The sequence below is a fragment of the Ruditapes philippinarum genome, unplaced genomic scaffold (assembly GCF_026571515.1).
Source record: "Ruditapes philippinarum isolate M1 unplaced genomic scaffold, ASM2657151v2 ctg7610_1_1_1_1, whole genome shotgun sequence".
Taxonomy (NCBI): domain Eukaryota; kingdom Metazoa; phylum Mollusca; class Bivalvia; order Venerida; family Veneridae; genus Ruditapes; species Ruditapes philippinarum.
The window spans coordinates 20,733-36,343 of NW_026865677.1; the positions used below are offsets into that span (position 1 = coordinate 20,733).

Here is a 15,611-nt window from a genome sequence, read left to right on the forward strand (position 1 = left end):
CCTTGTGTACGGCCGTGCATAAAAGCCTTTTTCAGAAACATAACACAAAAAAATGAGGCCACAGCAATAAGATTAAAGAAAAAAACAGAGTATATCAAGGGGAGTAAAGCTTTAAAAACGGCAGTGTAATCTAGCGCTTATTGTCCTCATTTGCTAGAAAGCGTGTGGCAGTGAGTTTGTATACCGCATGGAGGAAAATGTTTTTCTGAGCCCTTCGCATCTTTCTATTTCGAGTACAAAATATTTAGGGTTGACCTCTTAAGGTCGTTATGGTAGTTGACTTCAAACTACTTGCCCCTCACCGTTGTTGTTTCGGATCAATTCATGGAATTTGATTATTTCATATGAGGAATCTATCCATTTAGCCGACTGAACATCGTTGGCTCTATTCAGATGCCCGTTCTTTCCTGACATAATGCACAATATGTATAGAGTTTATTATGTCGAAGTGATGATTTTAATTAAACTAAGTGGTTAGTTGGCAGATTACACATAAGATGTAATATTTGTATATTTCATGTAATGTATACAAATGTTATGATATTCTGTTGTTGTTTCTTCTTGTCGTCAGAGCTTGAACAAACATTGAGTCTATGTGTGCTATTTTCCTAAATTATGTAAGATTTGAAATTAACACATACTTGTGTAGCTTTATTTCTCAATTTATTGAACTTGTTGAATAAAAAAAATATTACGTTTTATTTCGTGAATTTATTGTATCGTCGAATGGGTCAGGCTCGCTACACACGGTTTCATTTGTTTAATATATATCAGGGCAAAACATACATTCCTTCTTTATATGGAAGGTGATATAAACACTCTTACACAAAGCTTATAAAATTCAATAAATGCAACAAACCCAAAAGCCAAAGTAGGCACCGAAAATGCTTTAATTTTTATTTCTCTAAATCTTTTTACTTTTGACGTCCTTTTATAGTTTCAAAAAAAGAAAAATACCTATTGGCTAGTTACTTAAACCATCTAATTTGTATGTTGCATTTTCGGCATTTAGTACAGAAATAGTGACTTAGTATTTTGTTTGGAAGTCAAAATACTACAATAACTTTGTTTACACTGTTCTACATTTATAACAAATAATTTCACATTCAACGCTACATGTATTTTGTTATAAGCATCTAACATGCATAAAACCATTATTTAAACATTATAAAACTCATGTGCCCTTTCTGAAGGAGGTAAAAGTGTTTTCTTTTTTTTCTGAGACAAAATGTGCCGTTCAATCTTTGACGACAACTTTTTTGCTGACTATGAATCTTATGAAAAAAAATATTTAAAAAACAAATATGAGCCGCGTCACGACAAAACCAACATAATGCGTTTGCGACCAGCATGGATCCAGAAAAGTCTGCGCATCCGCGCAGTCTGATATCCATGCTGTTCGCTATCACTTTCTCTACTTGTAATAGGATTGGTAAGCGAACAGCATGGATCCTGATCAGACTGCGCGGATGCGCGGGCTGGTCTGGATCTATGCTGGTCGCAAACCCATTAAGTTGGTTTTCTCATGGCACGGCTCATATGTGGAAATAAATTGACAATTTATATTGAGATTTTATATGAATAAATTTTTGTCAGTTATCATGTTGTTATTTAATATTTGTGGAATTAGTTTTTTTATAATAAACATGATTTTAAATCATTCTATCGGAATTGATCTGTCAAATGTTAAAATGTTTTGATTATATCCATCGCTAACAACAAATTATTCGACAGAGTTACGTTCATGAATAATTAAAATGACCCAATCAACAGTTAAAACGGAAAAAAACATATATTTCACTCCCACCTAAATAAAGTTAGTCTCTTAAAGTTACAAAATATTGTATGCATGTTCACATTTTGGGGGGTTATTTTTCAAATGTTTCATTTTAACTCTAATAAACATGTTTTAAAAAGATATCATTAAATACATTTGCACTAAGACCACACACTTTTGTTGTTGTGCCAATTAAAAAGGGATATAAAGATTATTCGAAACGTTTTGTAAAGTATGACGAAAGAATGTACCAAATGTCGTTGCTTTGTACACAGTTTGTCTAAATGTATATAAATTTGAAAGATAATGAGTATGAACCTGTAGTATACTTAAAGTTTGCTGGTGTCGGATAGTAAATAACTGAATTTGTTGAACGTAAAACTGTAAGCAGCTCTTATCTTTATCATAATTATACTAGTTTACTTTGAAATTGTTTTAAAGGAAAGAACATATTGATGGAGAGAGAGTCTGTATTGTCTGTTGCATTGTTCAAAGTTGTAATATGCTATATGTGTCATATGTATTATATGTTAAGTGTTTCCATGACAATGACCGACCACGAAGGATAGCAAATGTATAGTTTTCAGATAACTTAATTTTGATTAACATTCAAATGATTCAATTCAAGATACATGTACTTTACGTTTGATACGCGATAGTAAAAGAGTGTTATCGTGTATAGTGTCGTTGTTCAAGTCCGAATATACTAAGATCCATATATATATCCCATCTCCAAGACTAGATATTTCTTCATTAAATTGACAATAATTGAATGCACAAGTAGCCAAACTATGACAGATAGAATGCCAACAGATATATAGCAGACATCCACATCCGTTCCTGTCTAGTAAAAATAATTGAGAACAAGTTACGATTTCCGTGGTAGACATGGTCTCAGACTACAGTTATGTTTGACTTGTAAATGCTCTGTATAGACCCTGGATGAAATTGCAGTCTAAATATAGGACCATTGCGCCACCTTTGTAGAGGTATCTAGAAGAATATTTCAATGATGGGTGACTGACTGGCAGCTACATTCTCCGCAATGTTTATACATCTTATAATAAGTTCATACGAAGATAATTAGATTTAGTGAGTAAAATACCCTTGATAAAAATTTGCGTTTCGTATTTTCTTATCTTCAAATAATTTCAAAATTCACATTTATCTAAAATTTCATCTATCTGAGTTTACATGTACCTTTTTTTGTCATGACTTCAGATCTAAATTAAATAAATATTAAGCATGTGACACAGTCACTGTTCTCTTGTTACCTCTTACATTGACAAACTGTGTTCAAACGTCATATCAATGATTGTGTCATTCTTTTATCGGCGTATCAAAATGTAATAATTTAGTGTATCAAATAAAATTTGTCGAGAGAGAAAAAAAAACAACTCCTAAACAAATGCGAAATACCAAATTGTTTAAATGTTTCGATTTTTAAGTTTAATAAACATAATATGTCTCAAGTATCAGAGCAATAATTGCCTACAGAGAAACGCTTTCATTAAATATCTAGTATAGCGTGTATCCCGCGCCGATTAAGTATGATATAAAGATTATAAGAACTGAATAGTAAAATAGTTATACAGATTCAACAGAGAAAAAAAATCCCTAAAGAACGTCCAAAGCGGCTCAATTTAAGTTATTGCAAACCCAGATTTATTGACCCTGTTCATGTATGGTACTGGAAATAGCAAGCTACCGTACACGCCTCCTGACAATGGCTTGAGCAAAAATTCAACAGTTAAGACTTCACATAGAGATTTGCTAGTCGCACATATAACGCAGAAATGATATTTTTAAACATGGATTCTTCTGATTGGTCTAAAGTATTTTTTATTAAACATCAATATGGCAGAGGAAAAATTATGCTCTATAACTAGGATACTAAGGTTTGAAACGTCTCTTAAATACAATGTACGAGGGGTTATCCAAAAATTCGTGGACTTTCTTTGTTGCGTAAAATATATTTGAGATATTAATTTGAAATTCTTACACTGCTTAGAAGAATTAATAACAAATAAACACAGAAAAATTCATGTGAGTAGCTTCTTACATTACAACAATATTTAATTTTATATAAACACATGTCGGCGACAGCGGCGCACTTCAAAAAGTTATTGACGTCAACGTCATAATATTAACGTACAACTTTTGCTTCTACGTTACGCAATCAATGACGGTTACTGCTTCTCAAAGTAATGTTAATTTCTAAATTTTTTATGCCATTTTAACACTGATGATCGTGATATTTTCTTTCCTCTGTTTGTCTGTTGATTTTTATCAAATGTTTTTGTAGGTGTCATTTCCAAATTGCAACAAAATTTATGATTATTTATGATCGTGCGATTTTCTAATTACCACGTGTCCGTCATTTTCCCTTTGTAAACAATAAAGGCGTCTGGCGTTTCCAGCGATATCAACAGAAATAAACGGAAATGACGTCCATTATTTTAGAGAATTACTTAAATGACATCATAGAAGAAACATGCGATGTTCAGCGGGTTTTCTAGGTTTAATTTTTAGTTTTTTAGCAAGAAATATACGCTGACTTACTGCGTTTTTCTACCGTGCGCCGGGTGCCGTGTATGTGCTTATTTAAAAGCAATATAAAATCATTATTTATTGACACAATTAACTGTTCCTTTCAAAATGTGTTTATAATATTCTACAATGTATGCTGATAAATTTTCATTACAATACACGCTGACGTTCAAGAGATATTTAAAAAGTCCACGAATTTTTGGATAGCCCCTCGTATATCTGTATGAAAACCTCTTTCTAATTACTGGAGCCCGGAAGACTGGCAAAGAAAATGACACCTACTATTTTTCAGATATTCCACTACTGATTAACTTTTAAAAACAACTATCACAGCTTCATTTTTGATTATGTACCACATTACCGAATATTGTCTCTCAAATATGGATAGCATCTTTTCAGTTTATATACAATTAATAATTGTGATATTAACAAAAGATTACGTTAACAAAAGATATAGACAGGGGGCAACAGTTAACTATTTAAAATTGCAAGCTTATGGTTAAAATGATAAATTTGTCCTTTCCTAAAGATTCAAAGGTCCATTATGCCTCAGAAATGCTATCATTTTTATTTCTTTATTTCTAAAAAAAAGAAGAACTTTGTTTACTCCTTTTGCTTTGATTGGAATTAGTATAATTATAGCGAATTAGTATTTTGTATGGAAGTCAAAATACTTTTTGTTTACACTTTGCTACCTTAACAGCACATTCCTGCACATTCAGCGCTACTTACAAACATCTGTAAACTGAACTAAATCCATTATCAAAACATAATTAAACACATTTCTAAAAAAAATCGATAAAATTTAATATGGATTTGTGGGACATATTGTGCCTTAAAGAACTCTTCGAGTATGTAAATTGAAAATAATGATTAGATACATTCCCAAGATTCATAAACTTTATATCGCTGATTGCCTAAACTATGTTATTATGTGATCAGGCATGAAGAAATGCAGTATCCAAAGTGTTTCTGTCTGGAATAAGCAATATAAAAATAAGTCACACATTCCCTTAGAAATCCACAGGTTTTGTCTTTTTATTTTTTTCTTTTAAAAACATATTGGTTGATCAAAATGTAATGCTGTATGGAATAAATCCTTAAATAAATTAGGTCGATGAATTACCAAAAACGATATGTGCAATTTGTGATAAGTGCAATTAAGTTTGAGGATTTATGTGACAGAAATGTGATGATAAAAGTCTATTGCCGAATATATACAAATATATGAACTATACTGTAGGCACGTTTTGCATTTTGAAGTTATTTGTATTCGGTTTTTTTCTATGTAAGTTTTAACATTATGATATGACTGTTGCATTTTCTTCAAAAGGTATAATGGAAAAAATGTATTTCGCTAACAAACGAATGGGACCTAATTCTTATTCACTTAAGTTTGCCGACTTTCCATGTAAACTTTGTCCTACGACTTCAAAAGAAATATTTCAATGGAAAATAAAGAGATAAAGTAATTTCAACAATTCTATGCGATATTTTTTAATAAAATGTTATATATGTATGGTGTCCAGAATATCATATTTAATCAAACTTGATAAAAAGTCGTGTTTTTTCCGCTTCTGTTTCTCTAAATACATGTATCTTAGAACACTATTGTACAAAGTTTTTAATCTTAAATATTTTTTCCGCTCAGTTTTTATGAATCTTTGTGGTTGAGGGAGGAATACAATGTGTCTGCGTTAAATGTTAAGAGCAGGGACAACATTAAAATGATTGATTTAAATTTGAAAATTATGATACTTTTACGCCAGCTTATTATTTATAAATGATCGATCATGCGTATTCAACAAACAGTCGTGATTAAAACTGAAATATGTACATCTTTTATATTAAATTTTCAAGATTAAAATTATATGTTATTTGAACAGGATTTAACAAAACATTTTTTTATATTTTAATTTAGCAGCATTAAGTAAAGATAAAGCTAAATGGATGCTTTTAAAATAATAACAAAGAATGAAGATTGTAGTTTTTACATCGTCGTACAATTTTTGGAGAGTTTATGTTAAGATTGCTGTGCGAATATCGGTTTATTCGTACAACGAAAGAAACATGATTAGAACGTGCCGTTCAGTCTAAAATGAACTAATGAACAGAGAAATGTGACTTTGATCTTTTTGCATATTCTATATATTATACAGGTTTAAATTGAAACAGTTAATGGATGGATATTGTGAATAATAAAAGGGAATAGATATGCTTTAAAAACAAGTTCATTGAGTGTTGTGAAATATAACATCGTTGCCAGGTGTACACATTGAAATACAAATGTACGCATATTCTATCTAGCATACACTCTAACAAGGAATTATCAACAGGTGAGCTCTGTGCCGTAAATAAGATGCTAATTTTCTTCACAGTGTGAAGGTACTGGCGCGATATATATAGATTCTAAAATGTGCAAGGTATGTAGTGCTTAACGATTGTAGCTCTATTTTGAACATTCTAGCTTATTTTAACAAAATGATTGTAAGATCGGGTGATATAAAGAGATGCTCCTGAAGGCAATTCTACTTATAGTAATCAAACTAGATTGATTGTACCAGCATTGATAACGTAAAAGGAAATACACGGTATTAAATCAGTGCCATATAAAACATAAAGGATATTTGTAAAATATATTCAGCTATTGAAATAATATCACTACTCGGCGGATGACGCTTAAAAAATGGAACATAAAGAAGAAGTGAATTCTGCTATTGCAAAACGCGAAGTTAATTCTGCTATTGCAAAAAGCGACTCTGCTGATTACATTTCTATAGAAGGACCAAAAGTGCCAACTTCTGAAGGCAAAATCCAAACAGAGGTGCCAGCAAAAATTAACAAATCAGTTTCTTTGGATACAGGCGGAGAGCACGAATCTGATAAGAAGCATCCGACACTAAGTTCTGGATCTTTTAAACGCCGATCTATTCGGGTAAGATTTGTTGCTCTTTAAAGTCGGTTTCTCGCAGAAATCTAAATGAATAACAATAAAACGTATATATTATCAAAGTAACGATAAAACTTTTATTTGTTAATACATCTGTAATGCCTTTCATAGATGGGATATGTGTAACAGGTGATAAACACATATGTTATTTTAGCTAGGAAAATGAAGATAATTTTCTGGCACCGTGCCCATAAAGCTGTAGTAGGTTAATTATCAGAATAACTCTTCGCTGCACATCTGAACTCACGTTATTGTTAACTCACCTTTTGATTCATCAATAAGCCTAGCAGAAAAACTTTATTATTGATCATTGTTGATTTTATTATTAATTTTCTTTTAAGCGTTTTGCAAAGCTACAGTTATCCCGACAGTAATGTACATGTACTATGTATATGCTATTTCACGTCTTCCTTAACCTTTAACATTTTAACCTACAAGTTTTGTGAAATGGATTTTGAAAATGTCCATTCAACATTTAAAACATTTCAATATCAAATTATAAACATTGAGCTATCAATAAGGCTTTGATGGATCTTGTAATAACTCATGAAACTGCAGACTGGCCTAGCTCTATACTGGTAGTGGCTCCTAATCATTTTCCGTTCCTGCGTGATCAGGATTACATAATATTTCGATAACAAATATTGATAAGTAAAATATTAAGCAGAATGAAGTACAAATTAATTTCATTTGTCATTTAGGTAAACAAAATATGTGTTCATATCAAAAATCGACACTTCACTTGATTATTATTGAATGATACTTTATTAAATTTAAAATACTTAAGCATAGTTTACATAAATAACCAAGACTGTATATACCATCATATCTTATATCTGTCTTAGATATAACCTTAAGGATTCAATGTCATCCGGCCAAGTATTTATTTGTATAGTTATATAAGTAACAGTTCGGGACTTCTAATACCAATATACGATTGCATATCAAACAATGCATGTTTCGGGGTCATTTTAAAGGAGGATTATTTAATTTAATTTCAGAGACGTTCAAGTAAGCGTTCAAGTAGGCCAGAACCGGAATGTGGACATGATACCGAAACGTACGAGAAAATTCGAGAAAGAGTTTTACAAGAACGCGCAGTGACGAACGCTATAGACGCTTTACAAGAACGCTGGAGAATGATCATGTTTATGTATGAGGATTGTGTTGATCTCAACAAGCAAAGAGCAGAATGTAAATTAAAGAAACTATGCATTAAACGACAGTTTGAACTTATTATGATTATACTATCGTTTATTTTGGTGTCTCTACAAATATCCGTGATTTTTATATTAATAGCCAGATAACAAAAATCGTTAATTAATTTCAAGATTGACTGGAGTTAACAGTAATATTCATACCTGATCTTTTGATTGTTTATCAGTATTAATGTAATAAAAAGTTAAATATGCAACATTTGGCAATGCTTATTTTGGATATTTTTAATGAGCATAATCATTTCAAATCACATTTACAAATATCAAAGTGTGCGACTAAATTCCAAAATTGAAGCTGGTATGGTAGATCTACAACGGAATTTCTATGTCAGAAGTTCAAGCTTTGCAACGCTTTTTACTTCAGTCTGGCTAAGAATGGCACAAAAATCGGTTTTTATTATAATTCTAAGAATACATTGTCATGATTCGTTGCAAATTGGTTTCCTTTTAAATGTTTTACTTGATATATGTAAGAATTTCAAATTTTATGTTTTGAGGCTATTTGACCTCAGTTGGGCCCTTTACAACAGTCAAAATGATAAAATTGGTAACTGGTACACATTATACATTAAATGGACCTGTAACGTTTAAAATGGAACAGTTACAATGATGATTTCAAATATCAAAGTGTGCGACTAAATTCCAAAATGGAAGCTTGTTACAAGAAATGGTAGATCTACAACGGGATTTCTATGTCAGTAGTTGTAATAAGAGTATAAATTGTTTTCCATATTCAACCTAAAGTCTTTAACACTTCATACAATTTGAATATTGTGATATCGTTATTACTATATAAGAAAAGTTAATGCTACTAACAGAAAGGTGGTTTACGTTATTATATTGCTCCTATTGGAGGATCTATCAAAAGTGTCAACAACATAGATATTTCAAATTTTCCCTTATATCATTTTTACTTAATGCTTATATGTATTACGTATAAAAAACATTAACTATAGATGTTTTCATTAAAACATTCTATTTAGTCATCAGAACAAAGAAAACAATTGCTTTACTATTCATTGAATTAGCTGAATTACTTCAGGGTAAATATAATAGGAAGATATTATATATTACCAATTTAATGATAATATTTATTAGACGCCATCACTGAAATCTGTATCTAAATAAATGGTATATACTTTACCTTTCTTAAAACAATTGCTAAGATCTGATGAAACTTTACACTTATGCATTTATAAATATTACATATAACATTGAGTATCATGTTTGGACAATACATGTTTTGATCATAATTATTTTCTTAGAATTCTGTAACTGAAAGAATCTTGCTAAATATAACAGTATATAAAAAACAGTTTAATTATTGCATTGAATTTGATATTAATATGAAATGATGGAGTTTTAAATAGTTCAGTCAGAAATAGCTTTATGATAATAATTATGTGTTTATAAAAGTTGCGATATTAGGTCATACATTTGTATATATTTAAAACGAGATATGTAATCTTCTTCAATATCACCGTGGATATCTACAGTATAGTGAAAATATATGTAATACTGCAAGGGTTATTTATACTATGCCATATAATCCTGCCAAACATATGTATAACTAAAATTCTAATATCGCACGTTTATAACGCAAATTTTACTGGACAACAGTGACCTCTAATTCATTCACTCGTATTGTGCATTATCATTTATTCGTTTTAAAGATTTTTTAATGCCCATGTATGAATGTGTACTAACGATTGTTTGCCATAACTACTTTGCGGCTCGGGTCATATGATCTCATAACCGTTTATACTGTGCTCATACAATTCTTTACATTTTGTTATTTATCAAGACATGATATTCTACAAATTGTGTGAAAGATTACAACTAGTTCTGTAAATTAATATCAAATCAAGGTTTTACTGGTGGAGGAATACCTCGGATGGCAATACATGTTTTCAGGCTCGAGCAGGCAGGTAGTACGATCGGCGTTCCGTAAGCTAGCTGAATGTGTGGATATGTTATATGTAGTTAACAAGTATGTGCTAAATTTCAAGATTGTAAATGATACCATTTTGAACAAATATTTAAAAAAAAAACACACATGAATTATAGCATATGAATGCATTTGTATGCAACGTAAATAGTTAAAGATGATTTTAAGAAAGTGTTTTAATAAGATGATCAGTTGACAATCTAATGAAACTATCAAATACTGTCCAAAAATTAAGCAACATCGACTTTCTGAAATTGCTATATGAAATAAAACATTAATTTTTTTTCTTTTTTTTCCAATATACAGAGGGATATGTATTATCCAACAGTTATTGATCCGTAATTTGACGTCAAATGATAATAAAATAGGTATATTTTCAGTAAGTTTTCACCAAAACCATCTACTCGATATAAAAGTCGCAATGCAAGCATTTATCTTTATATTTCTGATACAATTATACGTGAAATATATGTATAGGTTTTTTCTTTTCAAATTTTAAAAAAGATTATTCGAAGTGTGATTTTTCATAAATAAGTTTTAAGTTGCGAATTATCTAAATTAAAACCCGTAGGGTTTCGTGTCAAAATGTGAAAAAACATTTTGTCTATGTGTGCTAAATTTTCTAAGTAAAGAAAATCCCTTTAAAAATCCCTGGCCTTTGGGGGTCAGTATAAAAGGTTTGTTTTTAATGTTGAGCAAGTCATTTTCGTTTCAACGGTGAGATGCGCCCAAATGATAGCGTTACGAGCAAAATGCCAAATCCTCAAGTGTTCCCTTTTGGGGAAATTGTAATCATGCTTCAAATGTCCCAAATTGATGATAAAGTCCTGAGTAAGTCGAAAAATTTAAAAGAAATAGAGTTAAAAAAAAATCTAACGTTATTTTTCTCTTTCTGTTTTATTTTTAACTTTTAGTGCCTACGTTCGATATAGTTTATCACAAGATTATCGAAAGAATACAAAATAACGAAAAATAAATTCAAAAGCTAAAAAAAATATAAATATCAAAATATCGTCTCGGTAGAAAATAATCTTCATTTTTTTTAAATTATTTCTAAATATTCATATTATTTATATTATTTTATTCATAAACATTGTTAAATAAATGAGAGAAAACTTATCTGATAGATAAAAGCAGTAGATAAAACAATTTTTGAAAAAATATAATATATCAGAAATTCTGATATATCGGGACCTTGGTGGCAGAGATCAACGCCGAAGAATTAAGGGGAGATCACTGTGTGGAGATTGTGCAAATGCTTGAATGAAAAAAAAAATGATTCTTTGTCACTGTAAACTACTTATTTTGGGCATGTTATTACTAGAATGTCATTATCGTGTTGATTCATTACTAAATTTATTGCACTTGTGGAATAGAAAATAAGTACAGATATTTCAAGCAAGTCTTTAAATATATGACTTTATCCGGAGTCTAATGGGAGGCAACTCTTCCGGGCATGTAGGTTCTGACCACGCTGTATCTATGGAGGGGCGATCGTTGCCAAATTCCAGACTTGTAATGTGTTCCTTTTTTGAAAACTACTTTTGAAAATGCAAACATGTATGTCTAGCATTTTTATTGCATTCGTGCACAGCAAAATGATATGCCTCTTATCCAATCTTTTAATTGAAGGCACCCGCTTTTAAATAACAAGTTTACATGTAAATCTTAACACAACTGACCTAACATGGAGAACAACAACACATTTACAAGTTCGTATCTACATTGCATATAATACATAAGCATTTTTTACACACTTGTAGATATATATCTGTACCTGAAAAACACAAATGAAATGTAAAACTCGAATGCAGAAAATATAATTTAATAAAACGTGTTTCCAGTCGTAGAACTACAACAGTACGTTTACACAGTTACATGTTTTAAAATGACAAAAGTAGATTCACAAAGTTAAACGATTCTAAGTCATGCATGACGCCCCGCCTCTCTCTGAGTATTTACGATCTTCTATCACGGAAATGTACGGACAGGTATAATACCGTCGCCTCTCTCTTCTATTTCTCAATAAAGTGAAGGAAAACACGGCGTCCATTCTAACTTTTTTTTTATTTTCTATAAAAAGTCCAATATTATTGGTATCAAATGAAAGATTACTCCATAAGCTTTCTATTAGTGCCTCGGAAATAAAAATGAATTAAATAGATGTATTGAATTTTTTAGCTTTTTTACTCTGAAAATAACACTCTCGAATTGGTAAGAAAACACGGCGTTCCCTCCAAACATTTTTTAAGTTCGTAATATATTTTGATAATTTTGGATTGAAATAAAAGTGTGCTTCATACGATTTATGATATATAATTATATAATGCCTAAAATTAAAAATGAATTAAATCAAACTGAATTAACTTTTCGTTAAAAAGTTTATCATGTTACTTTCTGTAAAATAGAGAAAATAAGAATCCCTAAAGAACGCTCAAACGACAAAATTGAGAATGTTACAGGCCCGGTTTGATTGAGCCTGCTCATGGACGGTAATGGAAAGAGCAAGTTATGTCCACGCCCCCTAGCACCGGCTTAAGCAAAATTCAACATGAACTGGTAACAATTTTGAAAACATCCGCAGATGTGTTAATATGGCGATTATCATGGAACCTTCAATGTGACACGTAAGTGCCATACCATGAAAAACGGGGCATAAGATATGATCCCCAAGTAAAAAAAAACACACTCTGAAATTCAGTAAGAAAAACATGGTACCCCCCTACTTACTTTTTTTATTTCTTGGTCAATTTTGATTAATAAACAAGATCATCAAGGAAAGGCGGCGTTGATAATTTTAGACTCAAGTAAAAGAATCCTTTATGAACTTTCTAGTGATGCCTTAAAAATGAAAATTAATTATGTAGAAGTATTAAAAAAAATGTTTCTAATTTATCGTGTTGTTTATTCTTTTTCTCTTAAATCCACACTCATATATTCGGAAAAAAATAACGTCGCTTCCTTTAGATACTTTATTCTAAAAGGAAATTGAATATTGAATGAAATTTAAGACCATAAGCTTTGAACAAGTATATTAAAAATCTGGAACAAAGTGATCCTCGGAAGCATTAATCACAACAAAATTACATAAGAATTGCAGATTCGATTTTAATTGAGTCTGCACATGAGGGATAATGAACAAGTGCAACATCCCTCACGCCCTAGCACTGGCTTGAACGGTACTCAATTCTAAACACTTAATAGCGCTGGCATCAATGATCCCGAAGGACCAGAAAAAACACTGAAGTGAAGTACGGGGGCAACTTTTTACAGCTGCCATCACGGCAGCTTGACACCTGCTGTTTATGAAGTATTAAAATCTGGAAACAAAGTGATGCCCTCGAAGCATTTTAATCACTACAAAATTACATAAGAATTGCAGACTCGGTTTGATTGAGTCTGTACAATGAGGGATAATGAACAAGTGCAAAAAGTTTTATAAAATTCATACTGAAAATACCTTATTAAAGATTGAACATATGTGCTACGGATAAGTATTTTCTTGATTTCGGAAAGGAAATCTCGGTGGCCGCCTTTAAATCCTATTTTTTGCAAATACTTGCATAGGTTTTGTTGAAAAAATGAAATTTTGTGCCAATACATTTTTAATGATACCAATAAGAATATTGGATGGTTTTTTACATTATCAATAAAATTCTCCCTCGAAGTTGGTCATTGTTTCCCCTAAAAATTTCCAAATCGGCCGATGTTTCGCAACAGGAGTATATGATAAACAGATCAACAAGGAAATGGCGGCGCTCAATGAACGCAACCCTACATGACCAGCAACAAGAACAAGTTTGGCAAGAAGCCCAGGCGGACCCCAAACAAAACACATGGACAGGGCACTAGGCATAGCACGGACAGGCTAATACACTAAAATGATAAAATAATTTGTAACTGATAAGAACACGATGTTAAATAATAAAGGTAATGCACAAGTTATCTTCATCATAAATGGTAAAATCAGCAATTTTCAAGTGATGTTGCTAGTGACAAAACTTTTGTAACAAATGTAAACATATATATGTTATGAAAAATGGCCGTATGTTGTCCTTGTGTTTTATTTAAAAATATGGGAGAGGCTCCGTTTTATACCTGTCCCGCAATAGAAGTTCGTAAATAATACTCCGGGAGAGGGGCGGGGCGTTATGCTTACCTTAAAATCGTTTACTTTGTGAATCACTTTTTGTCATTTTTAAACATGTTATCTGTGTTAACGTACTCTTGTAGTTCTACAACTGGTAACAATTTTCTTTTAAAACTCTATTTTCCGTATTCGAGTTTAAAGCATTTCAATTTGTATATTACAGATTTATAAGTGTACAAACATGCGTATGTATTGCAGCAAATGGAAGATACGAATTGTAAATTTGTTGTCGTTTTAGAGTTAGGTCATTTGTTACGTATAATGTAAACTTGTTATATAAAAGGCGGTCCTTCAATTAAAGATTGAATTAAGAGGCATACAATAAAAATGGTTAAGGCCATACAAGTTCGCATTTTCAAAAGTCTTTTAAAAAGGAACACTTTACATGTCTGGAATTTTTGGAACGAACGCCCTCCATACTCATAGAAAGCTTATGAGTAATTTTCATTTGATACAATAATATTGGACTTTTTATAGAAATAAAAAAAAAAGTTAGAATGAAGCCGTTTTTCCTTCACTTTTATTGAGAAATAGGAGAGAAGGCTATGGGGGCTGATCGTTTGCCAAAATTCCAGACATGTAAATGTACCTTTTTAAAATGAACTTTTTTGAAAAATGCGAACTTGTATGCCTACCATTTTATTGTTGCCTCTTAATTCAATCTTTTAATTGAAGGTTACCGCCTTTATATAACAAGTTTAATATATATGTAAAACTGACCCTAAAACATCTAAAACGACAACAATTTACAAGTTCGTATCTTCCATTGCATGCAATACATCGCATGTTTGCACACTTATAGATCTGTAATATAAATGAAATGTAAAACTCGAATACGGAAAATAGAGTTTTTTAATGAAAAACGTGTTACAGTTGTAGATACAAGAGTACGGTTAACACAGTAACATGTTTTAAAATGACAAAAAAGTAGATCAAAAGTTAAACGATTTAAGTCAAGCATAACGCCCCGCCCTCTCGGAGTATTTACGACCTTCTATTGCGGACAGGTATAAAACGGC

At 31.2% G+C, this 15,611-nt stretch overlaps 1 protein-coding gene across 1 annotated transcript; it reads left to right on the forward strand.

Annotated features, from left to right (window-relative positions):
* The first annotated feature begins 6,377 nt into the window (after nucleotides 1-6,377).
* Nucleotides 6,378-8,691, forward strand: LOC132729966 (uncharacterized). The gene is made up of 2 exons (XM_060715803.1): nucleotides 6,378-7,262; nucleotides 8,279-8,691. The coding sequence occupies exons 1-2, from the start codon at nucleotides 7,014-7,016 to the stop codon at nucleotides 8,582-8,584; spliced, it is 555 nt and encodes a 184-aa protein (XP_060571786.1). The 5' UTR covers nucleotides 6,378-7,013; the 3' UTR covers nucleotides 8,585-8,691.
* The last annotated feature ends 6,920 nt before the right edge of the window (nucleotides 8,692-15,611 follow it).